The sequence below is a fragment of the Rhinichthys klamathensis genome, unplaced genomic scaffold, assembly GCF_029890125.1.
Source record: "Rhinichthys klamathensis goyatoka isolate OS25496 unplaced genomic scaffold, OSU_Roscu_1.1 h1tg000314l_1, whole genome shotgun sequence".
Taxonomy (NCBI): Eukaryota; Metazoa; Chordata; class Actinopteri; order Cypriniformes; family Leuciscidae; genus Rhinichthys; species Rhinichthys klamathensis.
The window spans coordinates 1195918-1212744 of record NW_026606832.1 but is presented as its reverse complement, the minus strand read 5'-3'; the positions used below and the strand labels follow the sequence as shown (position 1 = coordinate 1212744).

Here is a 16827-nt window from a genome sequence, read left to right as displayed (position 1 = left end):
GTGAGCAGAGAGAGTTTCTCCTGTATACATGGAATTGCAATATCCCGATGTAAACGGCGACGCACGGTTAGCGTCAAGACGTACGGACAACCTTAAGACGCAATATGCGTCAGTTCCGATTCTTCTTCCTGTATCCAAAGACGACAACAACAGCAGCAGCACGCGGATAATGAATAGTTCGGGGCAGATAGCGATCGCCTTTGTTTGCGCTTTGGTGCTGGTACTGACCTCGCTCCAAATGTATGCTGTGCTGCGTCTCGCCATGTTTACTTCCGGTATACTGCACGCAGGTTTTTGTATGCGCCGAGAAGTTCCTCTACTCAAAAGACCAAGATTCCTTGCGAATAGAACATGCGCAAAACACAAATCACTATGGGGATATGCCGATGCGCGTTCACATGACCAAAAATTTGGGTTAGAAAAGGGGTACCCCAGGTATCATATCCCGGTTTTTAAAATCCGGGATATAAGCATATTCGGGTTTTTGCAGTTGTTTACATGGCCGTGCGCGACCGGGTTATTGCTAATATCCCGGTTTTGAACGGGTTATTGGCTGCATGTAAACGTAGTCAGTGTGTGCCCGCTGAAGAGAGCTGAACATTATGTTTTCTGAGGCTGATCAATAGCAATTATTTTCCATAAAGTGGACATTCCCTTTCGTGAGTCATTGAAAATATGTAAGTGTGATTTGCTGTATTTTACTAGGTGACTCTATGTTAGTCAAGTGATTGACTTTATTGGTCTATTATCGTTAGCTTGTTTACTCGCACGAGTAGAGTATAGCAATTTGCGTGTACAAGTTAATCTGCTGTATTGCCGCCTTCTTAATAAGTTTAATTCTTCTTTCAGTAGTTTTAAGTGATGTTTCTAGGTAGTAAACTTATAGTATTTGATATTGTATATGTGTGGATTGTTAATCACCTGTCGTTCGTCACATTTATCGTGCCACTTAAAGGGATACTCTACTGGTTTTTCATATTAAACTATGTTATTCCCTTAACTAAGACGAGTTGAGGCCTACCTCTCTCGTCTCAGTGCGTGCACTAAATCGCTGTCTTGCGGCGAAACTTTGTTAGATCTTATCTCAGCCCTGGGAGCACTTCGACTCGGCGCAGTAATATCATCATCTCCTCCTCCCTCTCATTTCAACGGGAGCGGACTTTTCACGAGAGATGATATTACTGCGCCAAGTCGAAGTGCTCCCAAGCACTTGCTATGGTATTCTGCCATACAATATAGTTATTCATTATACACGCTTAGAAAAGCGCAACGTTTTATTTTGTGTCACCGTCCTAGGTCGAGTTACACTACTCGTGTAACTGTATTTAAATAGGGAAAACGTGGAGGTATTTGGTCGCTTCTCTTCTGGGCACGTATTGAATGAACAGGGCTGAGATAAGATCTAACAAAGTTTTGCCGAATAGCAGCGATTTAGTGCACGCACTGAGACGAGAGAGGTATGTATCAACTCGTCTTAGTTAAGGGAATAACATAGTTCCCTTTCGTAGTCATTCCGAGTTACGTCGGATGACGGAGAATGGGGGTTTCGCCAGAAAGCCAATCCTCTTCGAGTATTAAAAAACGAGCCAATGGCAAAGAAATGCCATGGGTCTGCGGAATTTGCATAATGTATCTCCGCCTCACCGCGTGAGTATTTAAGGAGAGACACCTGCAACAGCAGATCATGTTTTCGCTTCGGAGCCAAGAGAACCTCTTCACTCCACAGCCACAAGACCTGAGTTTACAAGTGACTCACCTCTTGAAGTGAACTCGAACTCTCCAGTGTTGGTGTGACGGCGGTACCCAGCGAGTCTTCACATTGCCTGCGATCTGTGCAGTGGTCTGCCTGACTTTGTGTTTTCTCCCTGGTCGCCTCAGCATTGCAGAGTTTTTCCTCTCCTAAAAGAGCTGCACGTGGCACGTATTTTTAAAGATGTCTCGCCCGTGTTCTTCTGGTTGCGGTCGATATCTGTCATCTTCTGATGGGCACGAGCGCTGCTTTGTGTGTCTGGGCTTTGAGCACGCTAAAGCAGCGCTCGTGGATGACTCATGTTCCTTCTGTGGGAACATGGCCATCGCAACACTTAGATTGAGACTCAATGATCTTTCAGTGAGAGTCCACCACCCGTTCTGCTTCCTCCACGAGAGGTGGTAGTTCGGCTGGGGGACAGGGTGATCTAAGGGTGACGGTGTGGAGCAATCCGACGATGCGTCCTCGGACCACGCCCCCCTCCGCTGTGTTGCAACCCGCGAGTGCCGCTGTGATTCAGAGATCCTAATGTTTCAGAAACCCGAATAGTGACCTTAACCCGACCATAACCCGAAATTTGGCTGCATGTAAACGTAGTCACTGGCTGACTTCACGCAGTGAAGAGTGCGCTTATTAGCTGTTGCCTCCTTCGGGAGTCCCAGCGTTGCCCGTGTCGGATCCTGAGATGACAGCCATGCTGTCCCGGGCAGCCGTGAGCATCGGGCTCGAGTGGAACCCTCCGCCCTGCCCCGAGTGCTCGCGGCTGGACGATTGGTTTTTGGGTGCGGCTGCCGCCTCACGGCCTCAGCCAACCCCAATTCCTTTCTTCCCGGAGCTGCATGAGGAGCTGTCGAGATCATGGAAGGCTCCTTTGACCTCCCGTGAACGCTCATCAGCTTTCTCCGCCTTTCCTCCCCTCGATGGCGCAGCTGTCCATGGGTACACTGGGATTCCCCCGGTGGAGCGCTCTGTTGCGATGCAACTGTGTCCTCAGAGCGCCACCTCTCGTGGTAATCCTAAGTACCCGTCCAAGGCCTGTAGATTCTCGTCATCTATGGTGGCGAGGTCTCACAGAGCTGCAGGACAGGCGGCTGCTGCTTTGCATGCTATGAGCACCTTGCAGGTCTACCAGGCCCAGCTGCTCAGAGACATGCACGAGGGCAGGACTGACCCAGGGACGTTCGACGAACTGCGTGCCGCCACTGACCTCGCTCTCCGGGCGACGAAAGTGGCCTCACGCTCCCTGGGTCAGGTGATGGCCACTAACGTGGTCCAGGAGCGTCACCTTTGGCTGAACCTGACCGATATGCGGGACGTTGAGCGGACTCGTCTGCTCGACGCCCCCATATCCCAGGCCGGCCTCTTCGGCGGAGCGGTTGAAGACTTCGCCCAGCAGTTTTCAACCGCACAGAAGCAGTCTGAGGCGATTAAACATATTCTGCCCCGACGGCCAGCTGCTGCCTCCACCCAGCCGTCGGCACAGACGCCTCAGCCTGCTCACCGCCGAGGGCGCCCTCCTGCGGCTCCCGCCCCTCCCGCACGGCCCCAGCAGCAGCCTTCACCCGGGCCGCGTCGTGGAGGAAGCCGCAGGAAGGCGCCCCAGCCCCCTCAGGCCCCGCGCCCCGCTAAACGCCAGGCCAAGCGGCGCTCCTGAGACGGGCTGCTCAGTGATGGTGTCGGTTTTTTCCCAGGAGGCGGTTGCAGGCCCCCTCCTTCCCCCGGTGGAGGGCCGGGGGAGAATCTTTTGTTCTCCTCTCCCCGCTGCTCACCCACGGGTGGGCAGCACCCTAATGTGGTTAAAGAAAGAACCGAAATGTCCATCACTGAGCACACAGAGCCGGATGACAGTGCGCGACGCCCCCGTGCCTCGCCACTTTCGTCCTCCTCTGTCTCTGAGGGCGAGGATGACAGTGCGTGCCGTCCCCGGACCACACCACTCTCATCCCCCTCTATTGCCAGACCCCTGGCAGAGCAGACCCCCGTGGTACGCTGGTCCTTCCCTGGTCTCCTCTGTCAGGGCGCGGAGTTTGGCTGTGCACACGCTCAGGGCCGCTATGCCACCCTCGCCTGTGCCGGTCACTCCGCTTCGCTGCCCCTCCGGGGGGACGCCTGTGGCTCGGATGGTTCCGCTGGATCAGTTTTTGGGGGCTTGGTTAGAGCTCCCCAATCTGTCCCGTTGGGTCGCCCGAACTATCAGGCTCGGCTATGCGATTCAGTTCGCACGGTCTCCTCCCCGCTTCAGGGGAGTTCGCTTTACTATGGTCGGTGGCAATGCCCCGGTCATGAGAGCGGAGGTTGCTACCCTGCTGGCGAAGGGTGCAATCGAGGCTGTCCCTCCAGCCGAGATGAGGTCAGGGTTCTACAGCCCCTACTTCATTGTCCCCAAGAAAACCGGTGGGTTACGGCCAATCCTGGATTTGCGCGTCTTGAACCGCTCCCTTCACAGGCTGCCGTTCAAGATGCTCACGGCCAAACGCATTTTCGAATGCGTGCGGCCACAGGATTGGTTTGCAGCGATAGACCTGAAGGACGCCTACTTTCATGTCTCCATTTTACCTCGACACAGACCGTTTCTTCGGTTCTGAAGGTGTATGTGGCCGCTATCGCCGCTTATCACGAAGTAGTTGAAGGTAAGTCTCTTGGAAAGCACGACCTGATCATCAGGTTCCTGAGAGGAGCGAGGAGATTGAATCCTCCTCGCCCTCCTCTCGTTCCCTCTTGGGACCTCTCAGTGGTCTTAAATGCCCTGCAGAGGGCTCCCTTTGAGCCTCTGCAATCAGCTGAGCTTAAGATCCTGTCAATGAAGACAGCGCTCCTGGTTGCGTTGGCCTCCATCAAGAGGGTAGGGGACCTGCACGCATTCTCCGTTGACGAAGCGTGCCTGGAGTTCGGGCCCGGTCACTCTCACGTGATCCTGAGACCCCGGCCTGGATATGTGCCCAAGGTTCCCACCACTCCCTTTCGGGACCAGGTGGTGAACCTGCAAGCGCTGCCCCGGGAGGAGGCAGACCCAGCCTTGGCACTGCTCTGTCCAGTACGCGCACTCCGTGCTTACGTAGACAGGACGCAGTGTTTCAGGACCTCAGACCAGCTCTTTGTCTGTTATGGTGGGAAGCTGAAGGGAAAGGCTCTCTCCAAACAAAGGTTGTCTCACTGGATAGTGGACGCCATTGCTTTGGCATACCAGCAGCAAGGTCGACCATGCCCCCTTGGTGTGACCGCCCACTCCACCCGGAGTGTGGCGTCCTCTTGGGCTTTAGCGCGTGGCGCCTCGCTGACAGACATCTGCAGAGCTGCAGGCTGGGCGACACCTAACACATTCGCCAGATTTTACAATCTCTGAGTGGAGCCAGTCTCCTCCCGTGTACTGTCTTTTTCAAGCTAACACGGGAATCGCTTGCTCGCCACTCCACTCCACGGACTGGATACGTGCGATATTTCCTCAGGTAGCCTTCCTCTCTGAAGCCCTGAGTTCCTCCAGCACTGTTGACGCTGGCGCCAGTGTCTATTGCCTGTGCGTCGGCTAGGTGCCTCCGTGTGCATGGTTCCTCCTCCGAGCAACCCCCACATGTGTATTTCCACTGTAAGCCTCTTTGAGCATGTGTCTTTCCCTCGGCAAGCCACCTTGCCACTCCTGGAGTTGAAAGTGATGCCACCCCACGGGCTGGTCACTCCAGTGTTCCTCCATATGTAGCTCCCTCGGGCCATATGTGTATTCTTAAGTCCTCCCTACGGGTAGGCATGCTGCGACATATCTCCCCTGAGATATGCTTCCCAGTGTACCTTGGTATTCCTGTGTTAAGTAGGACTCCTTCGTCCGTGCCTATATCACGACAGGGAGGTCAGACCTCGCAGGGCACTGGAAGACAGCTGTGAAGGTGGCGTGATTACACTGGGACCCCCATTCTCCGTCATCCGACGTAACTCGGAGTGACTACGAAAGGGAACGTCTCGGTTACGGATGTAACCCTCGTTCCCTGAGTAGGGAACGGAGACGTTACGTCTCCCTGCCACTTCCGCTGTACCGCTGGGTAGACGCCTGAGTTCAGTCTCGGCTCCTCAGCGAAGACATGATCTGCTGTTGCAGGTGTCTCTCCTTAAATACTCACGCGGTGAGGCCATTTCTTTGCCATTGGCTCGTTTTTTTATACTCGAAGAGGATTGGCTTTCTGGCGAAACCCCCATTCTCCGTCATCCGACGTAACGTCTCCGTTCCCTACTCAGGGAACGAGGGTTACATCCGTAACCGAGACGTTTAATATGAAAAACCAGTAGAGTATCCCTTTAATGACAGCAAATAATGACAGTTCACCTACTTTCATTCCGTGCGCTTCATGCGCCACCTAGTGGCACTTCATAGTACTACAACAATGTTTATTTCAGTACATGTTATATATTTAAGTTTGAGAATATGATTGTGTCTTGTCAATTGTGAAAAGTTATTGTTCTTACTGTCTACTCATTGTTATCTTTGTTATTTACAGACCACATCTATATAAATGTCTACTATATGAGACTTTTGAGCAATAAATGCCTTGTGGTCTGACTGTGCTGTCATTTCTGAATAATTTCATTCAATTCTGGAAACTGAGTCCTGCCTCAGGTGTCCTGACTGACAAACCAGTGTGAACACGCACCCACCTGAACTAGTGCACATATAGAATAAATCCTTTTTCACACGAGGATTATCAATCGTACTAAGACATTTAATGTGATACCAAACATGAAAGGGAAAAAACAATAGATTCATAAGATACACCATATGTGGTATATAGACATTCTTAGTGAACTCTCATTGACTTGAATCAGGGGGAAAGGGGAGGGAGTCGGTAGAGGGAGGATGCATAAGCTTGGAGAGAAGTTTGGTCAAGGTGATGTCCTATGCTTTTTCTTTGAGATCTTCTCTCTAGATATTAGTGAGTTTTATTGTTTTATTGCAGGGGGTTTAATCTCAGCTTTTGTCTTAGCAGAAAACCAAGTCTTACACCATAGAAACTGTAACTGCTGTAAATTAATGTTACTCAGACTTTCATCATGCACAGCTCACAGACCAGATTAATCAAGACTTTTTATTATCAATTAGTTGTTGCAGTCCTAAAATAATGTCTTTCCATCTGGTACGTTATTGTGTTGTTTACTATGTGGGTTTAGAGTCCATCCCTGGATATTTAATTCGGAAACTGTTTGTGGTTCACAGTCATCATAGCTCAAACAAATGCCAGCTAATGATTCATTCAAGACATCAATATATTTTGGAGTGTGAATATGTTTGTTCATCAGGAACATGATGCAGAAGAATTTCTAAATCATCTTTAATATTTAAAGCAAATGTAATGAAAAATTGTTCTTTCATTTGACTTATTTTTAAGCTTAAATCAGTGGATGAAAATGTGTATACTATTTTCAAGGCGTTCTCATTTAGAATCTTTACTGAAATTGTATATAGGCCTATGTTGTTTTCAAACAAAGGAAGCAATCACAAAGCAGTTTCAACCCTGAGGTTTTAAACATATTTGGCCTGTTTACACAGTTTACACAGTTTCTGTTACAACATCAAACTTACAAAATCAATCAACTCTGTTAAATAAATTTTTTGTTAAATGATCATCTGATTAGGTTTAAACCTGTAATTTTTTTTTTTGAATTTCCCCTAGTACATTTTATTCTTTTTGTAGTGTTCACCTTACTTCGTTTGTATAGTTCTTTTATGGATTGCATGACCTCCTCTGTCTTTAGAGTGTATATGATGGGATTCAGCATAGGTGGTATTGTCTGCGTCAGGGAATTGTTAATTAACCGGGTGTTTGGATGGATAGGTATTGTTACAGCTGCAATATTATTGCTTATAAGTGGGATATAACTTATTGCCACCAATATGAAATGTGAGGTGCAGGTTTTCATGGCTTTGATCCTTTCAGCACCATGAGCAATCTTAAGCAAAGCCAGAGCAATGCATAAATATGAAATAATTATCAGTATCAGTGGTGTGCACATTAGGAGACCAAAGCTAATTTTTCCCATCATAATATTTATAGAATTATCATTACAAGCTAATTTATAGACAAGGCCTTGATCACAAAAATGACTATTGATCACATTAGATCCGCAAAAAGAGAGTCTATTCACAGAACCTACAAGTACAGAAAAAAATGTCACAGAAGAAATCCAAATAACACTTATGATCAGAAACATGGCTGTTTTGGTTACAATGGCATGATACCGTAGAGGAAAACAAATAGCAACCAGTCTGTCTTTAGCCAAGACAAGTAGTGTCAAAGACTGCAGATTCATGAAATGATATACGAAAAACATATTTGCAAAACACGCTTCATATGAAATCTCCTGGTGCTTGAATAAAAATGTGTCAATTACTTTTGGAATCAAAGCCGAGCTTCCACACAGATCAGAAAGGGCCAGATGGAAAACAGCAATGTATTTGGCTGTGTGAAGTCTGCGGGCCAAATAAATGATACACATGATAAATGAATTCCCTAAAACAGTCACAACATACACAAAAGACAAAAACACATAGTAGTATTTTGCATGTGGAACATTAGAAAAGCCTTTGATGAAAAATGTTGCAGGGCGAACAAAGGTCTCATTTGCAGAGGAGTTTGACTGAATGGAGGTCATGAAAGCTGTTGTCTGGCTTTTTGTGTCACCTGTGATGAAGAACTGTTATAAAAATGCACACAATAACAGAGAATATTCAAATAATGATTTAATTTCCAGTCACAGTGCATTAATGAACAAAGATATTTGGTTGTTCTTTGATATATTCATTTTGAATTAATAATAAAACAGTTAATGCTGTAAATGCTTTAGAGAAAAAAGAGAAGAAACATTTGGTTCATACACTACCTTCTACTAAGCTGCCAGAATGTTATTATTCTACCACTAATCAGACATATTTATAGAAGATCATTGTCTTGATCTTGGGACTTTAGTTGATGGAGCAACGCTTCCCTGTAGACTTGAGAAGAAAATCAATGCAAGTCTAGATTAAAACACCTTTTCTTTTCTTTTTCAAGTATCAAAGTATTTGTGTGTGTGTGTGTGTGTGTGTGTGTGTGTGTGTGTGTGTGTGTGTGTGTGTGTGTGTGTGTGTGTGTGTGTGTGTGTGTGTGTGTGTGTGTGTGTGTGTGTGTGTGTGTGTGTGTGTGTGTGTGTGTGTGTGTGTGTGTGTGTGTGTCATAGATTGTAAAAAAAGATGGACGACGCACCTTCACTCTCTTTAATTGTAGTAAGTGAAGCTGCCAGTGTCCCAATATGTTGTTGTTATGTTTCTGTCATCTTGAGTCTCGAGTCTGCTCAGTAGTGAGCGCGAAGTGGGGCTGCGATATCAAGGCCCTGTCCACACTCCCGCAGAACCTGTTAGTACAGTTTACAGCGGAATACAGTTGATTATGCAGATGTAAAATAAACAGTTGGCGCCTCAGTGACTACTTCACTCAGAGTAGCTGTCAATATCAGCTGTCAATCAAACATGACTTAAATCAAACTTATTTAAAGAAGGAACACTTGAACTAACATCAGCGTGATTAAAACTGCATAAAATGACAGAAACCATCTTTGGGAAAAAATATTTGAAGTGTAATTTGATTGTTTAGTTTGTCTCACAGCCATTACAATAAATGAAGAGGGCGGGGTTTATGACCTATTCTGCATCCAAATACCTGGGGGCGATCGAGATGCTTTGGCTTCACTTTTCAGGACTCGTGTGGCACATCTCATGTTGGTGGCAATTTGGTTATGTCCCATTTTTTGAGCTGTCTGTCTGTTAAAGGCAAATGGTACAGTATCTGCAGGTCGGAATAGTGGGAGTGCTTAAAGGTCTACCGAAAGCTGCCTTTTAGAGTGTGGGGTAGGGTGGTTAGTTGCTGTTGTAGAATTGTGTACCATTACGACCTGCAGCTATATACTGTTAACAAACATCCCGACACGGTCCACATTGAGGGCAAAGTTTAGATATATAAATATGTGCTGCATGCTTTCCTCTCAATAACAAAATAAACACTGCAAAAATGACAGCGGTGAGAAAGCAGCAGTTAAGACAGCATATGATCATAGTGATGTAGATATGTTTGCACCAGCTCTCCTATTCACTGTCATCATGTTGACAGATGAGGTAATTAAAATTAATTAAAAACAATAGACTATATAGCTATGTGAAACTATAGTTTATATTAATCCCTTTTCTTTGCATGACACATTGACATTACACTACAGAATAGCTCTTTCTGCATTATATAAGCATTCATTTCATGTTTCATTGAATGGAAGAGAGGTTCTCGGTAGCACGCATAAACGACACATCCTTTTGATTTTCCCGGGGAAAACATCCCGAGTCCTTCACATGAAAACCAGTCTACGGGCCTTCATACCTAATAAGTCAGGAAAGGTCTAGTTTTTTAAGTTTCGTTACAAGCTGTTCACACATTGGCTATAAAAAGGAGTGATTAATACATGAAAATTCATATAGCCACTTTAAGGAGCTACTCTAATGACGAGGCAAAACTCAAAGTGAATTATATTATATTATATTATATTATATTATATTATATTATATTATATTATATTTTATTATATTATATTATATTATATTATATTATATTATATTATATTATATTATATTATATTATATTATATTATATTAACTACCTCCCTGAAATGAGTTTTTGCATGGTGGAATGTCTGTGTATGCCATTGTGTTGTTCACTGTGTGGGTTTATAGATGCAGAATGCTGCTATTTGGTAGTATACTGTGGACTGTGTGATGGGGTTTTGTAATTGTTTGTAGTTATTTACTGTATTACTTTTGATAAATAAACAAGGCCTAATATATGTTTGATGTTTGTTAATTGAATAACATGCATACATTATGTATTCAAGACTGTTCATTCAAGCAATAGTTTCAGGAAGTTTAAGATTTTGTTTGTTTAGTTTATTTATATAGCACATTTAAAAACAACATGAGTTGGCCAAAGTGCTTTTCATTAAAACAATATTCCAACAGCACAAATATAAAAAGAAACATTAAACACAGCAAATGTGCCCTCAACTGTGATTTAAAAACACTCAATTTAGTACAACATCTAATATCCGAAGGCAGGTTATTCCAGAGGTGGTGTGCAGCAACTGAAAAGCCACGATCCCCTTTGGACTTCAGACGAGATTTAGGGATCTTTAAAAGTGATGTTTGAGATGACCTCAACAGTCAGCCTTGTCGTCTGATAAACCTGAAGTTCTGAAATATATTCAGGAGCTAGGCCATGCAAGGCCTTAAAAACAAACAGTAAAACTTTAAACTGGATCCTGAAATTAACTGGGAGCCACTGCAGTGAAGCTAGTAGGCTACTGGGAAACAGTAACTTGCTTCTTGGTCCCAGTCAATAGCCTAGTTGCCGCATTTTGTAAGAGTTGAAGGCGATTCAACAGAACACAAGGAAACCCCAGATACAATGAATTACAATAATCCAACCTTGAAAATATGAACACCTATAACCTGCTTCAAATCAATAAAAGACAAAAAGAGTTTAATTTTAGCAATGCGCCTTAAATGAAAGACGCCAGCCTTCACCACCGAATTTACTTGCTTATCAAATTTAAACTCTGAATCAAAGATAACTCCCAGATTCCTTGCTTCATGTACATTAGATGCGAGAGAGCCTAAACAATCAAATATGTGTGTGGGTGACCTAATTGAGCCAAAAAGGCATTCTGTTTTAGCTTCATCAAGTTGTAAAAACTTATGTGCCATCCATAGTTTAATTTTTCTCAAGCAATTCATCAAAGAATCTAATGCTGTGCCATCATCTGCCTTCAATGGAATATAAAGTTGAGTATCATCTGCATAACAATGATACGCAACATTATAATGTTGACAAATAATGCAGAGTGGTAACATGTACAAAGAAAACAATATAGGCCCCAAAATTGATCCCTGTGGAACCCCAAACATACTGGTTACAAAATCTGATAAATAACCACCCAATTGTACTACAGAGCTTCTGTCCTTTAAATAAGAAGAAAACCATTTGAGGGCAATTCCCTGGATCCCTACCCACTGACACAAAAGCTCTAACAGAATTTCATGTTCAAAAGTGTCAAATGCTGCTGTGAGATTGAGGAGAACGAGAACAAGACACTTTCCCGAGTCAACAGCAAGCAATAAATCATTGTTCACTTTTAGAAGGGCAGACTCCGTACTGTGTTTAGTCCTAAAACCTGACTGAAATTTATCAAAAATAGAATTTATATTTAAAAATGGACAACTGATGATAGACAGCCTTCTCCAAATTTTTTGATAAAAAAAGGCAACTTTGCAATTGGGCGATAATTACTTAAAACTAAAGGATCAAGTTTAGGCTTTTTAAGGAGAGGATGTATAATAGCATGCTTTAGACTATGGAACTATACCATTAGCTAAGCTACTATTTATGATACCCAAAATTCTTGGGCCCACAACATCCAGAACCTGGAGAAGAAGTCGAGAAGGAATAAAGTCAAATGAACAAGTAGTAGCTCTCAGCTGTTGAACTATATCTAAAAGATTGTTGAATGAATGAGGCATTTATATCGCACTTTCATATGTACTACTGTACACCCAAAGCGCTTTACAATCATATCAGGGGTTCTCTCCTCAACCAGCACCAGTGTGCAGCATCCACTTGGATGATGCGACTGCAGCCACAGTACAACGGCGCCAGTGCGCTCACCACACACCAGCTATAGTTGGAGAGGAGAGAGAGTGATAGAGCCAATTCAGTGGATGGGGATTATTAGGAGGCCATGATTGGCAAGGGTCAATGGGTGGAATGTGGCCAGGGCACCGGGGTTACACCCCTACTCTTTACGAGAAGTGCCATGGGATTTTTAATGACCACAGAGAGTCAGGGCCTCGGTTTAACGTCTCATCCGAAGGACGGTGCTCTTTGACAGTATAGTGTCCCCGTCACTATACTGGGGCGTTAGGACCCACACAGACCACAGGGTGAGCACCCCCTGCTGGCCTCACTAACACCTCTTCCAACAGCAACCTGGTTTTCTCAGGAGGTCTCCCATCCAGGTACTAACCAGGGCTGCGTTTCCCAAAAGCATCGTAAGCCTAAGTTGATCGTAGAGACCATTGGTGGCAATTGTTCTACGATCAACTTAAGCTTACGATGCTTTTGGGAAACCCAACCCAGGCTCAGCCCTGCTTAGCTTCAGTGGGCAACCAGTCTTGGGCTACAGGGTGATATGGCTGCTTGTTATGGGAGAGAAGTTTAAAATTAGAAAAATATGTAGAACAAGAAGAAAATTCTAGAGACTAAGGATCAGAATCGGTACCAGCTCTTATTGTCTTAATCTTGCCCGCAATTTAAAAAAATAAAATTGTCACAAGCTTTAGGTGTGGGGTCTGGGTAAATAGGTCTGGGTGTCAAAGGATTCAGTACAGAGTTTATTGTACTAAATTTTCAGATTATGAGAGTGTTTATTAATTAAGTCAGAAAAGTATTGCACTTTTGCTGCCTTGACTTCGCTGATCTCATACTATCTTTTACAATCTCATAGGACACTTGAAGTGTATCTTTTTTCCAAGATATCTGTTCATAAGCATAACACACATTAGGCAGAAGATTTTTTTTAAACATTTATGAAATTGAAAGCAAGTGTTTTCATTTGACTTATTGTTAAACTTAAAATCACTGAATAAAATAAATATAAATATTTTTAAAGCTTTATTTTTAGACTGAAATTATTTTTACAGTGTAATACATAAAGGAATCAATCACAAAGCAAATTTAGGTTTCAGCCCAGACTGAGGCTTTAAATATATTTGGCCTACTTATGACACAATTTCTGTTACTTACAACATCTACATACAGAATCAATCAACTCTGTTAAATTAGATATTTTTTAAATTGATCACAGCTGATGAAACTAGTTAAAGATTTCTAGTCAACGTTCAAGTAAATCTTTCTTTCAGGCAGGTAATAAAAGTCAACTAACACCAATATTGTGGAAGGCAAAATGCAATTCACACACTGATCAGATCCTGTAAGTATACTTAATTTATCCTACTGCATTTCATTTCTCTTTTTCTAGTAGTGTTCACCTTGCTTCGTTTGTACAGTTCTTTTATGGATTGCATGACCTCCTCTGTCTTTAGAGTGTATATGATGGGATTCAGCATAGATGGTATCGCCTGTGTCAGGGAATTGTTAATTATTTGAACATTTGGATGCAAAGGTGTTGTTACAGCTGCAATATTATTGCTCATAACAGGGAGATAAAACATTGCCACCAATATGAGATGTGAAGTGCATGTTTTTATGGCTTTGATCCGTTCAGAACCATGAGAAATCTTAAGCAAAGCCAGAGAAATGCATAAATATGAAATGACGATCAGTATCAGCGGTGTGCAAATCAGGAGACCATAGGAAATTTTACCCATCAAAATATTTATCGTAATATCATTACAAGCTAGTCTGCAGATTGGGGCATAGTCACAAAAATAACTATTTAGTACATTAGACCGACAAAAGGAGATTGTATTCACTAAACCTACAAGTACAGAAAAAATTGTTACAGACACTATCCACATAACCCCTATGATCAGAAACATGGCTGTTTTGGTTACAATGGCATAATACTGTAGAGGAAAACAAATAGCAACCAGTCTGTCATAAGCCAAAGCAAGTAGTGTCAAAGATTGCAGATTCATGAAATGATACACAAAAAACATATTTGTTAAGCACGATTCATATGAAATCTCCTGGTGGTCAAATAAAAACATGTCTATGAGTTTTGGAATCAAAGCCGAGCTTCCACACAGATCAGAAAGGGCCAGATGGAAAACAGCAATGTATTTGGCTGTGTGAAGTCTCCGGGCCGAATAAATAATACACATGATAAATGAATTCCCTAAAACAGTCACAGCATACACCAAAGACAAAAACACATAGTAGTATTTTGCATGTGGAATATTAGAAAAGTCACTAATGAAAAATGTTGCAGGTCGAACAAAGGTGACATTTGCAGAGGAGTTTGACTGATTGGAGGTCATAACAGCTGTTGTCTGGATTTTTGAGACCTGTAATGAAGAACTGTTATAAAATGCACACCATAACAGAGAGTATTAAAATAATGCTTTAATTCCCAATCACAATACATTAATAAATAAACAGTCTTAAATGTTCTTTGACAATAATATTATAATAATAAAATTGTTTAGTCTCTGCAGTAAATCTATATATTTTTTTTTTAAATAAACAGACGGAGCACATGTTTTATACTCTACCTTCTCCAAAGCTGCCAGAATCTCATTATTATACCACTAATCAGACATATTTATAGTAGATCATTCTCTTGCGCTTGGGACTTTCATGGATCATCACTTCTCCCAATAGACTTGAAGATGAGGGGGTAGGAGTAAATCTTCTTAGAAACTTATTTTTACATAGGCTATTGATATAAACCCATAACCACAGAAACTAATTTTAATGAATTGGTTTGTGTATTGCTCTACACTGTAAATTACAGTCTATACATTACTTTCAAACAGTAATTTCACTGCCTCAAACCATTTAAGTTCGAAAACTAATATTTATACTGTGTTAGTAATGTGAGTATATTGTTTATGTGAACTTATTTACATTTACATTTAGTCATTCAGCTTTTATCCAAAGCGACTTACAAATTAGGACTAAATTAAAGCAAGTCATTGTGAAGAGGCAAAAACGACGCAAGAAGTGCTCAGAATACAAAGTGCAGGCATTTCTCAGAGTAGCATAAGCCAGACAAGGGAGGATTAAGGGAAAAGGAAAGAGTTTTTTTATTTATTTTTTATCAGGTTAAGTGCTCATGGAAGAGCTGAGTTTTCAGTTGTCAGGGATTCTGCATTCCGGATGACGGTGGGGAGATCATTCCACCAGCATGGAACCGTGAATGAGAATGTTCTAGAGAGGGATTTTTTGGCTGTCTCATTGACTGATCGTAGGCTTCTGGTAGGGACATAGACTTGTAGGAGCGAGTGAAAGTAGGAGGGAGCTAACCTCTGCTAATTGTCAATAATAACTTTTGCAGACATATGAAATAAATACAACAACAACATTTATTTATTTATTTATAAAGCACATTTAAACACAATATAGATTGAACCAAAGTGCTACGTAGTACAAAACAGGTCTACACTATAAAAACAACAATTACATGTTTCCAAAAGCTAAAAAATAAAAATACGTTTTAAGAGTAGATTTAAAAATGTCCAATGAAGGAGCAGACCTCACATGATAAGGGAGACCATTCCAAAACTTTTCCAAAGAAAAGGCCCAATCACCCTTTGATTTGTAGCGACACCGTAACACATTTAAGAGCAAGTTATTGGAAGATGTAAGTGCCCTAGCAGGACAGTATGGCACAACAAGATCACTAATATACCTTGGTGCACAGCCAGACAACACCTTATATACAAACATAAGAATCTTAAAATCAACTCTGAATTTAATGGGAAGCCAGTGAATGGATGCTAAAACAGTAGAAATATGATCCCTCTTTTTAGACCCAGTCAAAAATCTTGCAGCCGGCATTTTGAACAACCTGCAATCGAGAAGATTGAGGGAGACCAGAATAAAGAGAGTTGCAATAATCTAATTGGGATGTTACAAATGCATGAATCGCAACTTCTAAATCTTTGCTTGAAAGAAGGTCCTTCAACTTTGCAATAGATCTTAAATGGAAAAAGCTTCCTCTAATAACAGAACTAATTTGTATATCAAAAAATAGTGAAGGGTCAAAGATCAATCCTAGGTTTTAAACTTGTTTGTGTACATTTGTTGAGAGAGGACCTAACTGGGCTTTCAGAGCAGGAGAGGAATTTTCAGGACAACCCAGAATTAAAACCTCAGTTTTAAATATTTTAAATATAATACGTAAAATTGTACGTTTTAGTGCTGTAAAAACATTAGTATTATACTTTTCTGTGTGTATAAAACGTAAGTAAATGTACGTGTGGTAGAACTACACTTTGCGTAAAAATACACTCGTATTCTTATGAGATCACATTTCAGCTGTACTTCTGAAAAATTAAGGCC

The 16827-nt window shown here is 42.5% G+C and overlaps 2 protein-coding genes across 2 annotated transcripts; both read right to left on the bottom strand.

Moving 5' to 3' along the window:
- Positions 1-7354: 7354 nt before the first annotated feature.
- Positions 7355-8398, bottom strand: LOC130105337 (olfactory receptor 51E2-like). The gene has a single exon (XM_056271324.1). The coding sequence runs from the start codon at positions 8381-8383 to the stop codon at positions 7355-7357; it is 1029 nt and encodes a 342-aa protein (XP_056127299.1). The 5' UTR covers positions 8384-8398.
- A 5404-nt stretch (positions 8399-13802) lies between these two features.
- On the bottom strand, positions 13803-14801 carry LOC130105315 (olfactory receptor 51E2-like). Its single transcript, XM_056271302.1, has one exon. It carries the CDS (start codon positions 14799-14801, stop codon positions 13803-13805), a length of 999 nt encoding a protein of 332 aa, XP_056127277.1.
- Between the last annotated feature and the right edge of the window lie 2026 nt (positions 14802-16827).

What these genes read in the sequence shown, in the direction of transcription:
- LOC130105315 (XM_056271302.1), bottom strand. Translation starts at nt 14,801, where the DNA reads ATGACCTCCAATCAGTCAAACTCCTCTGCAAATGTCACCTTTGTTCGA.
- LOC130105337 (XM_056271324.1), bottom strand. Translation starts at nt 8,383, where the DNA reads ATGACCTCCATTCAGTCAAACTCCTCTGCAAATGAGACCTTTGTTCGC.